At 44.2% G+C, this 23,704-nt stretch overlaps 2 protein-coding genes across 2 annotated transcripts in view; both read left to right on the plus strand.

The window, feature by feature from the left end:
- Nucleotides 1-3,282, plus strand: part of SLC25A35 (solute carrier family 25 member 35) — a 36,928-nt gene extending 33,646 nt beyond the window's left edge. The window contains exon 6 of the transcript XR_005554808.1: nucleotides 3,241-3,282. The gene's annotated coding sequence lies outside the window, so the exon portion shown is untranslated. The remainder of the gene's footprint in view (nucleotides 1-3,240) is intronic.
- LOC120301049 overlaps nucleotides 2,497-23,704 on the plus strand; it is a 38,656-nt gene continuing 17,448 nt past the window's right edge. Inside the window, exons 1-11 of the mRNA XM_039327762.1 lie at nucleotides 2,497-2,593; nucleotides 4,375-4,467; nucleotides 6,582-6,709; nucleotides 9,895-10,038; nucleotides 11,351-11,425; nucleotides 12,648-12,818; nucleotides 13,611-13,707; nucleotides 15,573-15,796; nucleotides 16,675-16,828; nucleotides 20,153-20,361; nucleotides 21,985-22,102. Coding sequence (XP_039183696.1) covers nucleotides 2,497-2,593; nucleotides 4,375-4,467; nucleotides 6,582-6,709; nucleotides 9,895-10,038; nucleotides 11,351-11,425; nucleotides 12,648-12,818; nucleotides 13,611-13,707; nucleotides 15,573-15,796; nucleotides 16,675-16,828; nucleotides 20,153-20,361; nucleotides 21,985-22,102 — 1,510 coding nt within the window. The remainder of the gene's footprint in view (nucleotides 2,594-4,374; nucleotides 4,468-6,581; nucleotides 6,710-9,894; nucleotides 10,039-11,350; nucleotides 11,426-12,647; nucleotides 12,819-13,610; nucleotides 13,708-15,572; nucleotides 15,797-16,674; nucleotides 16,829-20,152; nucleotides 20,362-21,984; nucleotides 22,103-23,704) is intronic.

Below are 23,704 nucleotides of genomic sequence, written 5' to 3' on the forward strand. Positions count from 1 at the left end.
AAGCAAATATATTGTATCCCTTTCCGCTCACCATATTCCTACATTGTCTTTGATCTCAAAAGCAGGTGCCTAGGTTGAGATTGATTTAAGCTAATTTTTTTCCTTATAATAAAACCGGCTTTTTTTGGCACAGGAAAAGTTGGTTTTTAATAGCTAGAGAGAATAGAAAGGAATAAGAATAGAATAGAAACGGAAATAGAATCGAAACGGAAACAGAGTAGAAACCAAAATAGAATAGAAATAGAATAGAATTAGTACCTTGGAGGTCTTCTAGTCGAACCCCCTGCTCAGGCAGGAAATCTTATCATTTCAGACAAATGGTTGTCCAATCTCTAATAATAATAATAATAATAATAATAATAATAATAATAATAATAATAATAATAATAATAATAATAATAATCAATTGCAAAAGGCGGCCTTATTAGGAACTGCTTCCATCCTGCGACGATACCTGTAATACCATCAAACATCCACATCTGCCTATCCCAGGTCCTGGGTAAGGACTCGATAGGTAGACAAAATGCCAAATCCAGTCTGAACATCTGGCTGACTGTGCGATGATCGATAATAATAATAAAGTTGGAAGGGACCTTGGAGGTCATCTAGTCCAACCTCCTGTTCAGGCAGGAAACCCTATACCATTTCGGATAAATGGCTGTCCAATCTCGTCTTAAAAACATCCAGTGTTGGAGCATTCACCGCTTCTGGAGGCAAGTTGTTCCACTGGTTAATTGTTCTAACTGCCAGGAAGTTTCTCCTTAGTTCTAGGTTGCTTCTCTCCTTGCTTAGTTTCCACCTGTTGCTTCTTGTCCTGCCTTCAGGCACTTTGGAAAATAGCTTGACCCCTCTTCTTTAAAAAGTTTCGCATCAGGGTCTTCTCTGGAATGGCTGGCAGCTTAAGATGATGCTCTTGTATCTACTCAGTTTCCACCTGAGAAATAATATGCAAGATTTTACAAGAAGGGAGAGGGAAAAATCTCCTTTGGTAATTCTTTACCTTGATTGAATTTGCTGCTTACAGTTTCTCAGATAAAGGTGTTGCCCTATAATTTTAATTAATAAGAAACAAGTATTATCACTTTATGAAATTGATTTATATATAAATAAAAGAAACATAGGATGTAAGCAGTCAGAAGATTGTCATTTTGAATGGGCTTCCCTAAGTCCCGTTCCCCCCCCCCAGATGGTAAGAGAAATCAAACAAGCTAATTAGCAGAAAATTAAAATAAAAGTGTGTAATTCACCCCATAACCTGATGTGAATCCACTCAACCTCTTCTTCCGCCCCATAGTCAGGATTTACTTAAGAGTTGACACTTAACTGAAATGGGCGGTATAGAACTATGATAAATTAAATAATAGGTTAAGAAAGGACTGGAAGCAGGTGGAACCACTGTAACTCCAAAAACAGAAACCTATATAAATCAGAGTTTGTGAGGAAAGTTGAGAAGTGGTTGTGATTGTTTCCTGAATCTAAGATAATCAGCTGAGTGTTGCAGGCAACCAGCTTTTTCTCTCCAATATGCGGTCTTTTGTGTTTGTGGGGTATGTGGCTTGTTTTATTTCTCATTTTAAAGGCCAGAGAAGGGAGGCTTGGAAAAGTGTCTAGCTTTTGTTTTGGAAGGTTAAAAAAAACTCTGATTCTGAAGGTGAAGTCTTTTTAAATTAGGAAAACAGAAAACCAGCCTTGGAATGTGATTAAAAACCAGACATGAATGTCTGAAATTGGAGAGGGTTGTGTGTTGGATATAATTTCCAAATACATTAGTGAAGTTATGCTTTGTTTGGAGACAGTGTGAAACAGAACTATTATTTGAACAGAGTTTATTTTTTAAGGTGACACAAATGTGTGCACAATTGATAGAATTGTGAAGTATACTTCACAGCTAAGCTCTGTTCTTGTAAGCCAATATTCTGGGTTCACAACATACCCAACACTCCAAATTGACCATAGGGTGGGTTTTCACAGCCTGCAGGTTAAATTATCTTTGGTTACAGTCATGGTCAGTTCATGATTAGGCTTTGTAACCAAGTGGGACAGCAATGAAGTCTTTCCTCTAAGACAGACTAACAGAACAATAGAGATGGAAGGGACCTTGGAGGTCTTCTAGTCCAACCCCCTGCTCACTATATTAATATTTCAGACAAATGCCTATGCAGTCGCTTCTTAAAAGCCTCCATGATGGAGCACCCACAACTTTTGAAGGCAAGCGGTTGCACTGGTTAATTGTTTTCACTAAGACCTGTGGACTTCAACTCCCAGAATGGCTGGCTAGACAAGTTTTAAAGTTGCCAAGATTGGACACCCCTGTTCTAAGACTTAATTTATCCCACTTTCTGTTCTCTTTCTCAGTAACGAATATTTTATACTTGCAACACAGGCTTGCTCTGTAGTCCTCTACTTGGAGATTTTACCTCTTTTTATAGCGCTGGAAACCAGGAGAACTGATGCTATTGTGTGTAGCTCCTGTGTACTCTTGTTACCAGAAGATCCATGTTAGAGAAATACTGTGAATGTGTTGATAGTGTTCCCAAAACCAGAAGCCTTGGAAAACATTTCATGACGATTTCCATCGTCCCTTTGCTTGTTGGTAGGGGCTAACAGAAACTTTTTAAAAATATTTTTATTAATTTATGAATTTTCATGACTGCTGGTCGTTGCCTCATTTCTAGGGCTGAGAGTTTGTGGCTGGCCCAAAGTCACCCGGCTGGTTTTGTGCTCAAGACTCCCATTTTCTATTCTGATGCCTTGACCACTACACTAAACTGGCTCTTTTTCAGTTAATAGAACCAATCAAAATATTACCTATTATGTGTTTGGATTTTTTTCAACTTGGCAGTTCCCAGATACCTGAAATCTCTGGCAAGCAAGCCTTATGCTCCAAGATACTCTAACAAAAACTCTTGATTTTAAAACTGCTTTATTGTCTCTTCTTCACGAGCCTTGAATATTTAAAGATGGCTCCCTTTGTATTCTGTCTGAAACATATATCGATGCCTAAAGTCATTTGCTGATTCAATTTACCCTTACTGTTTCTCCTGTAGCTTTATGTTTTTTTCCTTGCCAGAAAAGATCACACACAAATTATTGTACCTACATTTCTTAATTTATTCTCTGGTTTGAGATGTTGCAGGATACCGTTCCACCTCATCTTTTATCTGTAGCCTCATCCTTCTCTCCATCTCATCCATCAAAAGCAAAACTAATTTAATTTTTTTGCCTTTGTTTTTCCAATAGTATCCTATTCTACATATTGGGGAGCCAGGGAGTGGTGTCCATACCTTTTCCCACAGGTAAGCATTGGTTTTGCAAAGGTGGTGAAGAAGATTACTAATTTTATGTTTTAAATACAAATCGACCCAATTCACTCTTCTCAATCTTCTTGTATTATTCTTGTGCAAATCAGCGATGGTTATTGCCTCATTTTTTTTTAAAGTTTAACACTGCTGTCTTCAACTGAAAATAGATGTGCACAGAAATGGCTGGAATAGGAGAAATCACTCGCAAAAAATATAAATAACATGCAGGAAGTAGCTATTGAATTTCTGTGCAGACTTAAGCTAATACATTAATAATCTAGAGCAGTGTTTCTCAACTGTGACAAATTTAATATGCGTGCACTTTAACTCCTGGAATTCCTCAGCCAGCGTGGATGACTGGGGAATTCTGGCAGTTAAGTCCACGCATATTAAAGTTGAGAAATACTGCAAAATAAATAAATAAATAAAGATGAGAGCATTAGAATAAGAAATCAAATTTTGCAGGACTGCCTGTGGCATTGGCTCAAAGCACAAATTAACCTGAATCCTCACATACCCTATTATGGTTTAATGCAGTGATTCTCAACCTTTTTAATGCCGCGACCCCCAACCGGTCGCAAGTCGAGGACTACTCAACCGGTCGTAAGTTGAGGACTACTCAGCTGGTGCAGCACCGTTTGCAGAGTGGGACTTTTGGCGGGCTCAGCAGGGCAGAGACAGCCTGGACAATTCCTATTGGCTTTTGAAAGCCAATAGAATTAGACTCTATTCAAGAGAGTCTATTCTATTGGCTTTCAAAAGCCAATAGAATAAAAGGGAGTAGCACAGCTAAGGAAAAAGGGGGAAAAAATGGCGGACTGCATTGTTTGGCGACCCCCGTGAAATGGTCGTTCGACCCCACATGGGGTCCCGACCCACAGGTTGAGAACTGCTGGTTTAATGCAATGCGTGAAGCCGGTTCTAAGAATTTTCAGGGGTGATCGGTATATTTGAATTTATGAAGGCAGCAAGAAAACAGTTTTCTGGAAGCCACAATTGCTCAGGGATGGGGAGGGGTTAGATGTTTGTTTGTTTGCTTATTAGAAAAAATATATATTTCCTTTTCTGGAAGGGGCTGTACGGACTGAATGTCGGGACCGCTACTGTTGGGTATGGCTGGACAAGTCTGCATTGGGGCAAAGCTCTTGGAGTTACAGTGTCTTCAGTAAGTAAATGGGCTGGTAAGGATTCAAGAACGGTTGCAGGAACTGGGCATGGCTAGTCTAGTGAAGAGAAGGACCAGGGATGACATGATTAGCAGTGTTCCAATATTTGAGGTGCTGTCATAGAGAGGAGGGGGTCAACCTATTTTCCAAAGCCTCTCAAGGCAGGACAAGAAACAACAGATGGAAACTTATCAAGGAGAGACCCAACCTAGAACCAAGGAGAAATAACCTTAACCTATTATCCAAAGCACCTGACAAGGAACAATGGATGGAAAAAGATCGAGGAGAGATTCAGCCTAGAAATAAGGAGACATCTTCTGACAGTGAGAACAATCAACCAATGGAACAGTTTGCCTTCAGATGTTGTGGGTGCTTCATCACCGGAAGCTTTCAAGAAGAGACTGGACAGCCATCGGTCAGAAATGGTATAAGGTCTTCTACTTAAGCAGAGGGTTGGACTAGATGACCTTCCAACTCTGTTATTCTATTCTATTCTATTCTATTCTATTCTATTCTATTCTATTCTATTCTATTCTATTCTATTCTATTCTATTCTATTCCAAATCTCTATTCTATTCCAAATCTCTATTCTATTCCAAATCTCTATTCTCTTCTCTTCTGTTCTGTTCTGTTCTATTCTATTCTATTCCAAATCTCTATTCTATTCCAAATCTCTATTCTATTCCAAATCTCTATTCTCTTCTCTTCTGTTCTGTTCTGTTCTATTCTATTCTATTCCAAATCTATTCTATTCTATTCTATTCTATTCTATTCTATTCTATTCTATTCTATTCTATTCTATTCTATTCCATTCCATATTTTCTATTCTAGTCTATTCTATTCTATTCTATTCTATTCTATTCTATTCTATTCTATTCTATTCTATTCTATTCCATATTTTCTATTCTATTCTATTCTATTCTATATTTTCTATTCTATTCCATTCCATTCCATATTTTCTATCTATTCTATTCCATTCCATATTTTCTATCTATTCTATTCCATTCCATATTTTCTATTCTATTCTATTCTATTCTATTCTATTCTATTCTATTCTATTCTATTCTATTCTATTCTATTCCAAATCTCTATTCTATTCCAAATCTCTATTCTCTTCTGTTCTGTTCTGTTCTGTTCTATTCCAAATCTCTATTCTGTTCTGTTCTGTTCTGTTCTGTTCTGTTCTGTTCTATTCTATTCTATTCCAAATCTCCTATTCTATTCTATTCTATTCCAAATCTCTATTCTATTCCAAATCTCTATTCTATTCTATTCTATTCTATTCTATTCTATTCTATTCTATTCTATTCCAAATCTCTATTCTATTCTATTCTATTCTATTCTATTCTATTCTATTCTATTCTATTCCAAATCTCTATTCTATTCTATTCTATTCTATTCTATTCTATTCTATTCTATTCTATTCTATTCTATTCTATTCTATATCTTCTCTTCTCTTCTCTTCTCTTCTCTTCTCCTCTCCTCTTCTATTCTACCCCTACCCCTACCCCTACTCTATACTTTCTATTCTACTCTATTCTATTTTCCATTCTATTGTCTGCTCTAAAGCTTAAGTCAAGCTTACTCATTTCTTAGTGGCAGAAATAATTAGTGGCAGAAATAAAGACACACTCCCTTGTTCCTGAGTTGGAGTCAACTAAATTAAACATAACAAATTATTATAGTTCTAAAACCTTAGTGTAGCCTTGGAAAGGACCTTGGAGGTCTTCTAGTCCAGCCCCCTGCTCAAGCAGGTGACCCTATACTATTTCAGACAAATGGCTGTCCAATCTTTTCTTGAAAACCTCCAGTGTTGGATCACCCACAACTTCTGGAGCCAAGTCGTTCCACTGGTTGACTCTTCTCCCTGTCAGGAAATTTCTCCTCCGTTCTAGGTTGCTTCTCTTCTTGATTAATTTCCATCAATTGCTTCGTGTCCTGCTTTTAGGTTCTTTGGAGAATAGTTTGACCTCTTTGTCATTGTGGTAGCCCCTGAGATATTGGAACACTGCTGTCATGTCAGCCCTAGTCCTTCTTTTCATTAAACTGTGATGGTAAGTAGAAACTGCTGCTAACTGGCTTGGATAATGAATTTCTTTCTTTCTTTCCCTAGATGAACTCGGCCAGCGTATCTCTTTGACTGATTACATCGCTACTCAGTGCGGGTTCACCCATGGCGTTGACCTCTATGGAAATCCGGAAATCCGTATCTCATTCTTGGCTTGTTCAGTCCGCAATATGGTAAGATTTATGCCCTATCCTGCTTGAAGATGGGCTGCAGAGTTTATAAACCAGATTCTGTAGGAAGAATGGAAATCTTCCCCAAGAAAGCCAAGGCCTACTCAGATTTTGGAAAAAACGAGGATTTCCTCCTGCCTCCTTGGAGAAGAGACCACAAAGGAAATTTGAAAGCTTACAGCTAGATTGGGAATTTAAAAACCCATAAGCATTGCCAGTTGGCCTGGGCACCCAACGGAGGGGCTTCACACTGGAGGTGGCTGCTAGATTGATGGCAGACTCCACACATCCCTTGCTCTCTGTTCTCTACCCATCTATCTTTTTGGTTATCACATTGCTGCATTATTCTCGTTGTTTTCCTCTGCCATTGTTTCTTTCATTCTATTATTTAAAACTCTGATCTGTTTACACTCCTTTCATTTTCTTCCTTTTTATTATTGTAAGCCACTTAGAGCAGTGGTTCTCAACCTGTGGGTCGGGACCTCATTTGGGGTCGAACGACCATTTCACGGGGGTCGCCAAACAACGCAGTCCGCCATTTTTTCCCCCCTTTTCCTTAGCTGTGCTACTCCATTTTATTCTATTGGCTTTCGAAAGCCAATAGAATAGACTCTCTTGAATAGGAATTGTCCAGGCTGTCTCTGCCCTGCTGAGCCCTCCAAAAGTTCCATTCTGCAAATGGTGCTGCACCAGTTGAGTAGTCCTCGACTTACGACCGGTTGGGGGTCGCGGCATTAAAAAGGTTGAGAATCACTGACTTAGAGCAACCCCACAGTGAGATAGACGGCAAATAAATTACAAATAAATATTGTAAAAATAAATAAAACTCTCACAAAAACAAACAAACAAATATTACAGGTAGTCCTTGACTTACAACTGTTCATTTAGTGACTGTTCAAAGTTATGTCCTTGAAAAAAAGTGACCTATGGTCCATTTTTCACACTTATGACCATTGCAGCATCCCCAGGGTCACGCGATCAAAATTTGGATGCTTGGCAACTGGTTGATATTTATGACAGTTGCAGTATCCCAGGATCATATGATCTCTTTTTGTAACCTCCTGGTAAGCAAAGTCAATGGGGAAGCAAACAGAAATTTTGGGCTCAGTTATGGTTATAAGTTGAGGACTATCCCCAAATCATTTCAAGCGTATTAAGGCAAAAGTAAAAGTGCTCTCAGATCAACCTTGACTCATCATCAGACATGTCAAACACACGGCCCGGGGGCCGGATGCGGCCCACGAAGTGGTTTCATGTTCTTGTGGAAAACGAAAGGACTCTTACGAATTCCAGAGGGCTTTTAGCAGAGAGATTTATTGCTCAGATTCAGAAGCTGTAGTAACAAGCAATTCTGAACCCTGAGGGCAGGTTCAGACTTCAGTTTTATACCTTCTTTTTTTTCTTTCTAAGGAACAAAGGAATACACATTGAAATACACATTGTGATACATTAGGTTCGTTTCTCACGGGTATACAATGGAGAGTTTGCTACATACATTGTATGCAAGTGCAATGCGCATTAGGTTAGTCACATACTACTAACACAGCACTATTCCAGTAATTATGCAGACACATTATTATTCTAATGATTGTTCATTTTCCACATTAATGTGGCCCACGAAGCCATCCTGGAAACAGTGAGGGAACGGCCCCCGCTGCCTTGGCCCTAGCCCAGGACGGCCGGGAGCCAATGTACAGTTTTGTGGTGGCCATCTATACCAAAACGTATTCAGTCTTAGCTCAAGGCCATCTGGAAACAGTAAGGAACCACCCCCGTTCCCTTGGTGCATGCTGGGGAGGTGTCACCCTTTGTGAGGAATGAAGGAATGCACCATCGACTGGAAGTGGCCAGCCAATGGCCCTGGCCTACTTCACATATCTGGCTTGATGGGCTCTGGGGGGGCGGGGTTCGGAAGGCAATGGGGTGCTCTCCTCACAGCACCAAGAGGCTGAGCCCCCACAGGCACCCTTGACGCGAACGATGTAGAGCTAGCCATGCCCACCCAGTAGGCCGCATCCAACCTGGCCACACCCACCTCCCCCCCCCCCCCCGGGCAACCGCAATGCTGATGCAGCCCTCAATGAAATTAAGTTTGACACCTCTGCTGATGATTGCATCTTTGAAGTTCTGGAGCAGTTTTTAAGAGCTCCTTGCCTCCTCCTGAGGTGTCCTTTTAAATTAGCAATAGTAGTAAAGTTGGAAGGGACCTTGGAGGTCATCTAGTCCAACCCCCTGCTCAGGCAGGAAACCCTACACCATTTCGGACAAATGGCTGTCCAATCTCTTCTTAAAAACTTCCAATGTAGGAGCATTTACTGCTTCTGGAGGCAGGCTGTTCCACTGATTAATTGTTCTCACTGTCAGGAAGTTTCTCCTTAGTTCTAGGTTGCTTCTCTCCTTGATTAGTTTCCACCCGTTGCTTCTTGTCCTGCCTTCAGATGCTTTGGAAAATAGCTTGATTCCCTCTTCTCAGTCCAGCCTTAAGCTTTTCTCAGTCCAGCCTTAAGCTTTTGAATTTCTCTCATAGTCTCTTATCCAAATATTAGATTTACAGGAAGAGTTCCTTTTAGAAGAAAATAGTTGTATCTCAGGGTTAAACTATAAGGTCTTCTCTGAGCTTGGTTGTTTTCTTGTAGACATTTCACTACCAAACTAGGTAACTTCATCAGTGCAACAGCCACCAAGCTCAGAGAGTACGCAAGGAAGAGCTGGAAATACCAAGACAGAAGGAGTTGATCGATTCAGATGGCCAAGCCTAAGGTTCCTTCCAAAGCTGGATTCTTCAACACAAGGGGGTGACATGATAGCAGTCTTCCAATATCTCAGGGGTTGCCACAAAGTCAAGCTATTCCCCAAAGCACCTGAGGGCAGGACAAGGAGCAACGGCTGGAAACTAATCAAGAAGAGAAGCAACTTAGAACGAAGAAGAAATTTCCTGACAGTTAGAACAATTAATCAGTGGAACAACCTGCCTCCAGAAATTGTGAATGCTCCAACATTGGAGGTTTTTAAGCAGAGACTGGACAACCATTTGTCTGAAATGGTATAGGGTTTCCTGCGTGACCAGGGGGCTGGACTAGAAGACCTCCAAGGTCCCTTCCAACTCTGTTATTCTATTCCCATTCCCATTCCTATTCCATCTGAGACATTTTATGCATAGCAAATATTCTTTAAATCCCCTTGCTCAGTTTGACCAGGATTTCAGCCTCCGGCTCCAGGTGGAAGTTACCAGCCTTGATAACATAACTACTGCTTATGAAGTGTCCATGAATTGTCTCCTTGATGCCCCATGGAGCCCCCGTGAGATTGTTTGTGAGGAGAATTACATGGAGGTGAGTAAAATAAGGCACATCCATTTATTTGTCAGGGAACTGTGCATCAGGTGTCCAAATGGGGAGTCAAACTTAGAGTTTTGTATAACTAAATGTATTTTAATGTCTATATCAGGGATAAGCAACCTTTGGCTCTTTTATGACTCGTGGACTTCAACTCCCAGAATTCCTGAGCCAGCGTGGCTGGCTCAGGAATTCTGGGAGTTGAAGTCCACGAGTCATAAAAGAGCCAAGGTTGTCTACCCTTTGTCTATCTATACAGCAGACAAGATAGTCAGGCACATCACTACTTCCTGAGGTAAACGATCAGGTAAATCTCAGAATGGTATACGGAGCCTACAGAAGAAAAAGACAGAGGAAAAAAAGGGAAACTCTCCCTTTACACCCACAGCAACCAATCATAATGCAGATTGCCCCACCCATGAGCCAGCACGCTTCAACCAATCAGCTTATAACGGTGTGTTCTACTCATTGTATAACTTCACTGTTCCAGCTACTAAATTTAAATAACAACATTATTAAGGTAGTTTGATGGACCTAAATGGACTTTCTTGTTGCTTAGATTAAATCAGTTGAGTTTGCACAATATGCCAGCATGCTATTAAAAAAAAAAAACAGTGTCTCTGCATAGATACTGAACCACTTAACTATGAGTGGGCTGCAGCTGCCAAAAAACCCAATACAGTTGCAGGCTGCATCAACAGGGAATAGTATCAAGGTCACATGAAGTGTTAGTACTGCCTTATTCTGCTTTGCTAAGACCAGCCTTGGAACAGTTTTGGTCTAGTTTTGGTCACCATGAAGCAAAAAAAGATGTTGAGGCTCTAGAAAGAGTGCAGAGAAGAGCAACTAAGATGATTAGGGGGTTGGAGGTTAAAACATATGTAGAACGGTTGCAGGAATTGGGTATGTTTAGTTTAATGAAAAGGACTAGGGGTGACACGATAGCAGTGTTCCAATATTTGAGGGGCTGCCACAAAGGAGAGGGGGTCAACTTAATTTTCAAAGCACTTGAGGGCAGGACAAGAAGTAATGGGTGGAAACGTATTAATAAGCGATCCAACCTAGAACTAAGGAAAAATTTCCTGACAGAATAGTTAATCAGTACAATGAGTTGCCTCCAGACATTGTGGGTGCTCCATCGCTTGAGGTTTTTCAGAAGAGATTGGACAGCCATTTGTCTGGAATGGCGTAGGGTCTCCTGCTTGAGCAAGGGGTTGGATTAGAAGACCTCCAAGGTCCCTTCCAATTATGTTATTTTGAGGTAGATATAGACATGAGTATTCAGCTGCTAATGTTGCTTCTGCTCCAGGTCTCTGTCCAGCGGGCTGTCCCAGGAATAGCAAGTGAGGCGTTGAATGAAGATTGGATGGCAGTGTGGCCTGTGGTAAGGATGCTGGATGCAGTGGGGACAGAGTTGTATTAATGTTGGGGTAATAGAAAGGGGAAATATGTGGTACTCTTCTTTGGTGGAATTGATGTAATTGATGCTAGCTGGGCAATTCTGGGAATTGAAGTCCACACATCTTCAACTTTTCAAAGTTGAGGAACATTGAAGTAGACATTAAGATTCTCCAGATGTGGGGACTTCAGCTTCCAGAATCCTCAGCAATGGCTCCATTGGGTGGGAAATTTGGGAAGCTGGCATTCATACATCTCAATGATACTTGATTTAGAGAAGGTGGCACCCTTCTGATCTTCTTCCTTCAACCAGCTTGTATTAGAATTCTGGCTTTAGAGTTAGATATAGCTGTAAAGGAATGCGAAGGAGACATGTTTGCTTCTGGCAGCTGCCTTAGACTCCACAGCATCTACCTGTGTTTTCCCCAAAATAAGACCAGGTCTTATATTAATTTTTGCTCCAAAAAACACATTAGGGCTTATTTTACGGTTAGGTCTTATTTTGGGGGGCGGAAATATGGTACTAAATGCGTCCATCTGGCTGACAATTTTAACTGGAGCGTCCTGAAAAATCATGGCTAGAGTTTATTTTCCAGTTGGGTCTTATTTTTGGGGAAATACGGTATATTGGTGGCTTCACTGACCCATGAACTTCCTGGCTGGAGACTTCATAAAAGCTTGCATCTCCTAGAACAGTGGTTCTCAACCTTTTTAATGCTGCGACCCCCAACCGGTTGTAAGTCGAGGACTACTCAACTGGTGCAGCACCGTTTGCAGAATAGGACTTTTGGCGGGCTCAGCAGGGCAGAGACAGCCTGGACAATTCCTATTGGCTTTTGAAAGCCAATAGAATTAGACTCTATTCACGAGAGTCTATTCTTTTGGCTTTCAAAAGCCAATAGAATAAAAGGGAGTAGCACAGCTAAGGAAAAGGGGGAAAAAAAATGGCGGACTGCGTTGTTTGGCGACCCCCGTGAAATGGTCGTTCGACCCCAAATGGGGTCCCGACCCACAGGTTGAGAACCACTGTCCTAGAAGAATCTGTAGCACACCGTTAACTCTTCCCATTTCAACAGGAGAAGCATCACATTTGATGAACGTAGCATGAAACACAATTTCATGTGTTTATGTTTTCTTCATAAATGGATGCCTCAAGCAGGACCTGTATCTCTGAATGTCCTTCCTTCCTCCTCTGTGTTTGTCCGTAGGCTCAGGGGGCTATGAACCAAGTCTGGCAAGTGGCTTTCCATTTCCAAAATGGCGCCACTGAGAACATGACGGCTACCCACGCTTATAGCTTGGGCTATGGCTTCAATACAACAGCTACCCGTGTTCTCTTCCGCACCCCTTACAACACCCAGCAGACCGAAGTGGCTATGGTAAGGGAAGGTCCAATGTTTACTAAGATTCAGAACTTCAGGTCTGGTGGCAAAGGTGTGGCTGAGATAGAAGCCGAGCATTGTTTTGAAGAGCCTCATACCTTGAGAGATTGCAAAACTGACTCCGGTTTGGTTCACACAATAGTTAAGGCGAAGATGTGGCTGGTTCGTCTACTCAACTGCCTGATTAGACTATGGTTTAGGGCTTCCAGCTATGAAGAGCCACAGGTTGTAGTATTTAGATGGTCCTCGAATTGCAACCATTCGTTTAGCGACCTTCGAAGTGATAATGGCACTGAAAAAAAGTGACTTATGACCAGGGCTTTTTTTCTCATAGAACGCCCAGAACGGAGTTCCGGCACCTTTTTTGCATGGAACCTTGTAGGGAAGGCAAGGCGGGTTGTATGACGTGTGTGAGTTCCAGCACCTTTTTTTTTTATATATAGAAAAAAAGCACTGCTTATGACCATTTTCACACTTAAGACTATTGTGGCATCTCTATGGTCACATGATCAAAACTCGGAAGCTTGTCAGCTGGCATGTATTTAGGAGGGCTGCCCGCGATCACCTTTTGTGACCTTCGGATGAGCCAAGTCGATGGGGAAGCAGATTCACGGAGCAACGGTGTTACTAACGTTAACAGCTGCCGTGATTCGCTTAACAATGGTGGAAAGAAAGGGCATAAAATGGAGCAAAACCTCAGCCAAGGGGTGTAAAAGCTCACCTGATCTGAGTTGCTTAGGTGTTGGCACCAAAATAAACTGCGCCTTCTGGCTATTCCTTCCTCTGTAGGCGCAGGGCTTGGAACTGAGAGTTGCCCGAGCCACCATCTTCTATAAACAGGCCTGGATGATCTTGATTGTGAACACTGCTGTGGCCTGCCCTGTCAGTGAGTCGCTTGCTTTCTTTTTTTCCTGTCCCTTGATAGTTAGTAGAGCAGTGGTTCTCAATCTTTTTAATGCCGCGACCCCAACCGGTCATAAGTCGAGGACTACCCAACCGGTCGTAAGTCGAGGACTACCCAACCGGTCGTAAGTCAAGGACTACCCAACCGGTCGTAAGTCAAGGACTTTTCCTGCCCGGGAGCGCCGCGCATGCGTGGTGCCGCCCCCTGCGCCGGCCGAGGCATAGCTGGCAAGGGGCAGCGACGGTGCAGGGTGACCACCGGCTGGGCCACAAGCTGGCCCAGCCCAAGGGAGGTAAGGCACCCGCCGGGCCCCAAGCGCACCAGCAACCCTCCCTGCGCCCGCCGGCCTCCCACCTCCCACCCCTGGCCCTCTTTTCCTTACATTTTTAGTAGTTGCTCAGCAGGGAGGGGTGGAAACTTACAGACAGCTCGCCTTCGCTGCAGACAACTTGCAGCACCGTTTGCAGAATGGGACTTTTGGCGGGCTCAGCAGGGCAGAGACAGCCTGGACAATTCCTATTGGCTTTTGAAAGCCAATAGAATTAGACTCTATTCAAGAGAGTCTATTCTATTGGCTTTCAAAAGCCAATAGAATAAAAGGGAGTAGCACAGCTAAGGAAAAGGGGGGGGGGAAATGGCGGACTGCGTTGTTTGGCGACCCCTGTGAAATGGTCGTTCGACCCCAAATGGGGTCCCGACCCACAGGTTGAGAGCCACTGTAGTAGAGGATAACATGGTGCTTCCCTCTTCCATCCTTCAATTGTGCATTGCGGGCGAGTGTTTCTTCCTCTTTCCCTTCCTCTTTCTACTTTTTCTTCCTTCCTCTCTCTCACCATCCCTCCCTACCTCTTTCCCTTCCCTCTTCTCTCCCTTTGCACTCCCTCCCTCCCCCTCCTCCTTCCCTTCCCTCCTTCCAATTTTTCCTTCTTTCCTCCCTTCCTCCCGCTTTTTCTTTCTTCCTTTTTCTTCCCATCTCCCTCCCTCTTTCTCTTCCTTCTTCCCTCCCTTCCTCTCTCTTCCTCTTTCCATCCCACCTTCCCACTTTCCTCCCTTCCTTCCACTTTTCCTCCTTTCCTTTTTCTTTCCATCTCTCCCTCCGTCTCTTTCCCTCCCTCTCTCACTCACTCTTTCTCTTTCTTTCTTTCTTTCTTTCTTTCTTTCTTTCTTTCTTTCTTTCTTTCTTTCTTTCTTTCTTTCCTCCCTCCCTCCCTCCCTTCCTCTCTCTTTCTCTTTCCATCCCACCTTCCCACTTTCCTCCCTTCCTCCCACTTTTCCTTCTTTCCTTTTTCTTTCCATCTCTCCCTCCGTCTCTTTCCCTCCCTCCTCTTTCTCTTTTTTCTTTTTCTTTCTTTCTTTCTTTCTTTCTTTCTTTTTATTTATTTATTTATTTCTTCCCTCCCTCTCTTTTTCCATCTCACCTTTCCACTTTCCTCCCTTCTTCCCACTTTTTCTTCCTTCCTTTTTCTTTTCATCTCTCCCTCCGTCTCTCTCCCTCCCTCCCTCCTCTCTCTCTCTCTCTCTCTCTCTCTCTCTTTCTTTCTTTCTTTCTTCCCACGCTTCTTCTCTTTCCCTCCCTCCCTCTCTCCCTCCCTCCTTCCACCTGTCATGAATTACAGATAGAGAATAAAAGAGAATAAAACCAAGATATAAATCCTTCAAAAAAGAGCAGCCAAAATACTGACAAACTAAAATACCATGCAAAGGGTCCATCCCCCTTTGCTAATCCGAAGCCTAGCCGAAGAGGCAAATTTTAAGAGTTCGATCTTCCCAGCAGGGAGACCACGTATGCCATCTACCCTTAAATTCAGAGTTCATCCCCCCACACATTCACCTTCTGTCTCCTGCAGACCCTCCCACTTTTAGCACCACCGCCTTGCGCTGGACCACGCCACGGATCATGCCGTCGCTGGTGGCGTTCCCCCATCAGTTCGAAGATGAGGCCATTGAAATGGGTGTGGACGGGCGCAGAATTGATAGTACCACGGTTGGGCGGAATGGGTACAGCTTCCTGACAGACTCCGACTTCATCAGCATCACAGTCCCGACTGGAGCCGCAGGAGGAATCACCGAGGTCCGTGCTGGGGAGTGGTCCTTTGTCTGGGGGTGGATGTTAGCCTTTCAGACAAGCCATCCCAAAGGGGCTTTTTCAAAAGGAAACTGGACTTTGTTTTTCTTTGAAGGCATTTTGCTTCTCATACAAGAATAATAATCTTCTTCTTCTTCTTCTTCTTCTTCTTCTTCTTCTTCTTCTTCTTCTTCTTCCTTCTTCTTCTTCTTCTTCTTCTTCTTCTTCTTCTTCTTCCTCTTCCTCTTCCTCTTCCTCTTCCTCTTCTTCTTCTTCTTCTTCTTCTTCTTCTTCTTCTCCTCCTTCTCCTTCTTTCTTCTTCTTCTCTTCTTTTTCTTTTTCTCCTCCTTCTTTCTTCTTCTTTCTTCTCCTCTTCCTTCTTCTCCTTCTTCTCCTTTTCCTCCTTCTCCTTCTCCTCCTCCTTCTCCTTCTTCTGCTCCTTCTCCTCTTTCTTCTCCTTCTCCTCCTCTTTCTTCTCCTTCTCCTCCTCCTTCTCCTTCTCCTCCTCCTCCTTCTTGTCCTCCTTCTCCTCCTCCTCCTCCTTCTCCTCCTCCCCCTTCTTCTCCTCCTCCTCCTCCTTCTCCTCCTCCCCCTTCTTCTCCTCCTCCTCCTCCTTCTCCCCCCTCTCTCCCTCCCCCTTCCTTCCCCCTCCCCCTCTCCCCCTCCTTCTTTCCTCTTCCCCTCCTCCTCTCCCATCTCCCTCCTCCTCCCCCTCCTCCCTCCTTCCTCCCTCCTCCTTCTCCTTCCTTGAGCTTCAAGGAGAAACAAAGTCCAGTAGAAAAAGCACCTTTGGGACAGCTATGATCTGGATGACTGAGAATCTCTTACAGATTTTCGGACAAGAGACTCGGAATGCATTATAACATTGGTTTGTTCCTTTCCAGAGTGACGTGATCGACAATCGTTATGGCACCACGTACAGCATCAAACTCCTCCTGGACCGCAGATGGCGAGGAGACGAAAGTGACCGGACCCGTCACCGGATCTTCAAGTTTATCCGCACACCCTTTGCCCCACAGATACCGGTGCTCATTGACAGTAAGTTCTGCATCACGTTCGGCTTTTCCTAGGCAAAGTGAGCTGGCTTATGGAAGACGGATGGTGGAACAGAGGTTTAAGGTTGTATGGTGATGTTCAGTCATGTCCGGATCGTGCCGATTCTATGGGCTGAGACTCTTCGCATCTTCCTATCATGCACTACTTCTTTAAGTCAGGGCTTTTCAACCAGTGGTACGGGTACCACCTGTGGTACATTGGCACTTGGCAGGTGGTACGCGACCATCCCAGAAAAATGGTAGTCGGGGAGGGGAATGAGCTGAACCGGTGGCAGCACCGCACAAGCCTGAGTGAGAGATGGCTGGAGCTGCAGGGCTGTCAGGGCTCAGCGGAAGGACCAGGATCAGCGCCAGGCTCCAGCTGGAGCTTGCCGCTGATCCTGGTGCTTCTGCTGAGCCCAGAAGAAGCGCCAATCAGCTGGAATGTTGCAGCATCTCCAGGGTCTTGTGATTTACATTCAGATGCTTGGCAACTGATTCATATTTATGACAGTCTCAGGGTCATGTGAAGTGACCAAAACCTGCTGTAACCATCCATCAGATGGGGGGAATAAAAACCAAACACCCCCCCCCGCTGCCAATCCTCAACAGAAATGCTCACAACAATGAAAACCTCAGACAGGAGGAAGAGCGCCGCTGAGCGGGTAGGCAGGTGTCTTGCTCGGCTGTGACTTGGGGGGCACTTTTTTCAGTGCCATTGTAACTTCAAACAGTCACTAAGCAAACTGTTGTAAGTTGAGGACTATCTGTACTTCATCAGTTTTTTTCCTTTTTTTTTTTTGGTCATCCAGTTTTTAACACCTTGCTAGGCGACTGGTGGTACTCGGATGTTGCCATATCCTAAAAGTGGCACAGTGGGTGGAAAGATTGAAAAGCCCTGCTTTAAGTTCTATGCTCTGGTGTCAGCTTTGATAGTGTAGGATCATGTAGCAAAAATTAAAATCTTGTTTGGATTGAGCTCATCTCAAAGTCTTATATTTATTTTGCTCACCCAAAGGTGCTTTTTCGAGAGGCAACTGAACTTCCTTGTTTTTCTTTGAAGACGTTTTGCTTCTTATCCAAGAAGCTTCTTCAGCTCTGACTGGATGTGGGAATGGAGGGATTTATACTCCTTGCTAGTTATTTGCATTCTTTTAGAGAATCATTGAGGCCACCTGGAGGTTTATTTGTGTCCTCAAGGTCACCTTAGTGATGCAAATGGATACAACGTCAACATCATCTATCTCCAGTCTACAACACAATCCTTCCAGCAGTTCAAAGGAAAGCTCCACACCCATTTGCACCATTCAGATGACCCTGAGGACACAAATAAACCTCCAGGTGGCCTCAATGATTCTCTAAAAGAAGGCAAATGACCAGCTGCCTGCAGGAGTATAAATCCTTCCATTCCCCACCATCCAGTCAGAGCTGGAGCAGCTTCTTGGATGAGAAGTGAAACATCTTCAAAGAAAACAAAGTCTAGTTCACAAGTCGGCAACCTGCGGCTCTGGAGCCGCATGCGGCTCTTTGAGCCTTCCCCTGTGGCTCCCAGCCTCCTCTGCCATTTGCAGAGAGAGACAGAGAGAGGCAATTGTGCTTCCCTGCTTCTCTCTCTGTCTCTCTGTCTCTCTGTCTCTCTCTCTCTGTCTGTGTGTGTGTGTGTGTGTAAAAGAGTGCACTCACAGTGTTCTCTGAGGAGCTGAAAAGCTTTTTGGGCAGGGCTCCTCCTTTGCTGCGTCTCTGCAGGAAGCAGGAAGGGCAGGAGAGAACTAGCTAGCCCAGCTATGCTGACTCAGGAATTCTGGGAGTTGAAGTCCCTGAGTCATAAAAGATCCAAGGTTGCCTACCCGTGTTCTCTTGTTGGAGAACAGCTTGAAGCCAGCTTGCCAGGTGAGCAGCAGATAGGAGAGAGGGAAAGAGGGGGGAAGAGAAAGAGAGAGAGAGAAAGAGAGGGAGGGAGAGAGAGAGAGAGAGGAAAGAGAGAGAGAGAAAGAAAGAGAGTGGGGGAAGAGGACTGACAGACCAAGGGCAGATAGAGAGAGAGGGAGGGAGAGAGAGAGAGACAGAGAGAGAGACCCTTTTGACACCTAAAATGAAGATAACACTGCATATATCCTTTTTTAACCTGTGTGTGTATGTATATATACACACGCACACACACATACAGACAGACAGACAGACACACACACACACACACAGAGAGAGAGAGAGACACCCCCCCCCTATAATAAAGGTAAAAAAGGATATATGCAGTGTTATCTTCCTTTTAAATATCAAAAGGGTTTTGCGGCTCCCGATGTTTTGTTTTCGGTGGGAAATGGGTCCAAGTGGCTCTTTGAGTGTTTTGGGTTGCCTACCCCTGGTCTAGTTGCCTCTCGAAAAAGCACTTTGGGGACAACCATGACCTGGATGACTCCATAATCCTTCCAGTCTCACCTTGCTGTTCCTGGTGGTTTCCTCTCCTATTATTAAACAAGCCCATAGTCTCTTTAGCTTTGGAGTTTACCTGGGCCACTTTAAGCGATATAAACTTCAACTTCCAGAATTCCCTCCTAGCCAGTAATCTCTGGGAGTGTCGACGTTCACCTCTTTTAAAGTGACCCAGGTTAAAAAAAAGATGAATTCTGGGACTGGCTCCTGCCACATACCTTTTCTGATTTTATTAGAAGTAGTAGCATTTGCAAAGATGAAGTGTCAACAAAGTCTAAATCGCTGGTTTCTAAATTAGCGACTTGAAGATATGAGGACTTCAAATCCCAGAATTCTCCAGTCAGGAACTGGGGCCCCAGCCGTTTTGACTCTCAAAAAAGGAGTGCTCCTTCAATTGGATGGCCATATTTTCTTTATTTACAATGGACCTCGATTTACAACCATTTCTTTAATTTAAGGTTACAACGGCATTGAAAAAGAGTGACATGACTACTTTTCATACTCACAACTGTTCTCTGGTCTTATGATCAAAATTCAAATGCTCGGCAACTGGCATGTACTTATGACGGTTGCAGTGTCCCGGTCATTTGATCACCTTTTGTGACCATCTGACAAGCAAGGTCAACGGAGAAACCAGATTCACTTAACAACCAAGTTACTAACTTTAACAACTTCGATCTGGATTCACAATTAACAATTGTGATGAGAAAGGTTGTAAAATGTCTTGCTTAGCATGGAAATTTGGGCCTCCGTTGTGGTCGTAAGTGGAGGACTACCTGTATTTACATTTCTCTGTGCGGATACTTCTATAGAAGGAGATCTGTCTGACATCCCAACTACGTCTGGGAAATTGTTGTAGGCGTAGTTTCCTCCAGCTGAAACCTCTGGTTCTCCTTAGACACGGTTCCAGAGAGGGGCTACTTCGACGTCAGCATAGGGAACTTCCTCGCCGATGTGGACCTGTCTGCCGTTGCGATAGGCGGCAAACTCTTAACACCACCGGAAATCAAAGGATATGGCTGCACCCTGGAGGAAGTCCCCAACGCCAACCACACCCGAGTTTTCATTCTCAAGGTTCCTTTCTCCAACCCGCTGGTGGAACAGAAGGTAAGAAGGGAAGTTGCATGGCAACTTTCAGGAGACAGCTTTTGCCCAAGTGGCAGACGTTTGCAGCTTTGATTGTGCCAAGGTGCTAGTCCCTCTGGCTCAAATGAGTTGATAACATCAAGCTAACTAAGTTGAGTTGCACTCATCTTTTGTGAAAGGTCAGAGCATGTTCCTTGGGCTTTTTTTTTTTTCCCCTTAGGTAAGCTTTCCTTAAAATCACATCCTGCAGGCATGTATGATCACAGTTTCTCTAAGCCCCGGCCATTCAGGTGAGGGAATCATGGGGTTTGTTGTCTACTCTAAACCCTGCTGGAGGACACTAAAATATTGCATAACCTTGACTTTCCTATGAAAAATAATAACCTAGGAACTTGTAGGTGAACCAAAGGGTATGCAAATTTGTTCAATTTAACAAGTGGACCTGATCTGCTTATTATGCTAAGCCAGTGGTTCTCAGCCTGTGGGTCGGGACCCCATTTGGGGCCGAACGACCATTTCAGGGGGTCGCCAAACAACGCAGTCCGCCATTTTCCCCCCTTTTCCTTAGCTGTGCTACTCCCTTTTATTCTATTGGCTTTTGAAAGCCGATAGAATAGACTCTCTTGAATAGAGTCTAATTCTATTGCCTTTCAAAAGCCAATAGGAATTGTCCAGGCTGTCTCTGCCCTGCTGAGCCCGCCAAAAGTCCCATTCTGCAAATGGTGCTGCACCAGTTGAGTAATCCTCGACTTACGACCGGTTGAGTAGTCTTCGACTTACGACCGATTGGGGGGTCGCGGCATTAAAAAGGTTGAGAACCACTGTGCTAAGCCCTAACAAAATTGGTTTTAACCGTGAATCTCCTCGCTATGAGTTATACAAGCAGTCCTGTTTAGTGACTGTTCGAAGTTACCTTGGCCTTGAAAAATGGGATTTACAACTGAGCCTAACACAGACGTTGTAGCCTCCTCAGGGCCACGTGATCAGTATTTGGGCACCTGTATTTAGGATAGCAGGGGATCCCTATATGCCAGTGGTGGCGAACCTATGGCACGCATGCCAGAGGTGGCACTCAAAGCTCTCTCTGTGGGCATGTACACTGTTGCCCCAGCAGAGTTTGCCAGAGTAGTGAGCAAGCGGCGTTGGCCTCCCGGGAATGCCTCAGAGATGGCAAAAGACTGACCCCAGCCATGCTCACCCAATGGGCCATGTCCCCCACTCCCGCTGAGGGCACCATAATGCTGATGCAGCCCTGGCACTTTTATTATTATTTTTTATTATTATTTATTTATGAGACTTATATACCGCTTTAAGTGCAAGCACTCTCTAAGCAGTGTACACCAGTAAGCAATGTATATATATATTTACACTGCCCCCAACAATCTGGGTCCTCATTTTACCTACCCCGGAAGGATGGAAGGCTGAGTCAACCTTGAGCCGGTGAGATTTGAACCGCTGACCTGCTGAACACAGTCAGCTAAAGTGGCCTGCAGTACTGCACTCTAACTGCTGCGCCACCTCGGCTCATTATCACTTTGCGATAAATAAGTGGGTTTTGGGTTGCAGTTTGGGCACTCAGTCTCTAAAAGGTTCACCATCACTGCTATATGCCAATGAGTTTGCGTGAACTTTTTTCTCTTGTAGTATCTCTATGGCAACATCCGGAAATACACTCTGCACCTTGACTATACATTTTTCCTGCTCCCAAGGGGCAAGTCGTTTACCCATCCTGGAGTAATTGAATGCGAAGTTGCGGATGTAGGTGAGTCTGCTTGGCCAAACGGATCTGGAGTGCTTAAAAGTTATCTCCACCCAGTAAGGTCAGGGGTAGGGAACAATGACATGTTTATGACTTGTGGACTTCAACTCCCAGAATTCCTGAGCCAACATGGCTGGCTCAGGAAATCCTGGGAGTTGAAGTCCTCAAGTCATAAAGAAGGCCATCATTCCCCACCTTTGAGTTTGATGGTCTTTTGGGGCAAGAATGGAAGGGACCCTGTAGCTTTAGAAAGAAGTGCTTCTGATTTTCCGAGTTCTAACATTTTTTCCTCGATCTTCACTGCTTTATCAGGTCGTACTTTCTGGATCCTGTAGGGCAGTGTTTCCCAAACTTGACAATTTTAAGGCATGTGGACTTCAACTCCCAGAATTCCACAGCCAGCAATGCTGGCTGTGGAATTCTGGGAGTTGAAGTCCACATGCCTTAAAATTGTCAAGTTTGGGAAACACTGCTGTAGGGTAGGGAGAGAGAAACAGACCGTGAGAGTATTTTATTTTTGAAACCCTTCCTTGATGCCAAGGATATTTCAATATTTGCAAAGGAATCTGGTGATATTGTTAACTCTACCACACTGGCAAATGGGAGAAATTGGGGATGATAGCCCCATCTGTATGACATGGAGCCATACTTACTGTTAAATCTGGTGCTCGGTGAGGCATCCACGAGACAGCAGGTGAACAAATAACTCTTTATTTAAGGCAGACATGTCAAAACACAAGGCCCGGGGGCCGGATGCGGCCTGCGAAATGGTTTCATGTGGCCCACAAAGCCATCCTAGAAACAGTGAGGGAACGGCCCCTGCTGCCTTGGCCCTGGCCCATGCCGGCCGGGAGGGAGCCAATGTACAATTTTGTGGTGGCCATCTATGCTGAAACGCATTCAGTCTTAGCTCCACAAGGCCGTCTGGAAACAGCGAGGAACCAGCCTCTGCCAGATTGGCCCCACGCCCTGGGTGCATGCTGGGGAGATGTCACCCTTTGTGAGAAATGAAGAAATGCACCATGCCTTGGTACTTGCCCTGGTCCCACCCCCTTCTGCCAGAGACCCTCAGATCTGTCCCACTCCTGCCCAGCCCCCACAGGCATTCTTGACGCAAATGATGTAGAGCTGGCCATGCCCACCCAGTAGGCCACACCCACTCCAGCCACACCCACCCAGTAGGCCACACCCACCCGCCCCCCCAAGGGCAGCCACAATGCTGATGCGGCCCTCAGTGAAATTGAGTTTGACACCCCTGATTTAAGGTTTAAACAGAAGCCTGGTTAACTACTGCTCCACCTCTATTTATACATTCAGCCATAGGCGGCAGCCAATAGGATTCAAGTATATTTCCTGCTTAACATGAGTCTGCAGACAGCAAGTCTGGCACTTAACTGACACAGTCAAAACATATTATAATGAGTCTGCAGACAGCAAGTCTGGCACTTAACTGACAGAGTCTTATGACCTTTTTCAACTTTTCCAAGTAATTCCCATCAATACATTATACTTACCACTTGTTTACTGTGGTTCTCCTTCAGCCTCAAAACACTGTATATTTTCTGGCTATCAAACATTATCCATTCTATCTATATTTTATGGGAG

The sequence above is a fragment of the Crotalus tigris genome, unplaced genomic scaffold (assembly GCF_016545835.1).
Source record: "Crotalus tigris isolate CLP2741 ecotype Arizona unplaced genomic scaffold, ASM1654583v1 scf7180000024367.1024689, whole genome shotgun sequence".
In the NCBI taxonomy this organism is placed as follows: Eukaryota; Metazoa; Chordata; class Lepidosauria; order Squamata; family Viperidae; genus Crotalus; species Crotalus tigris.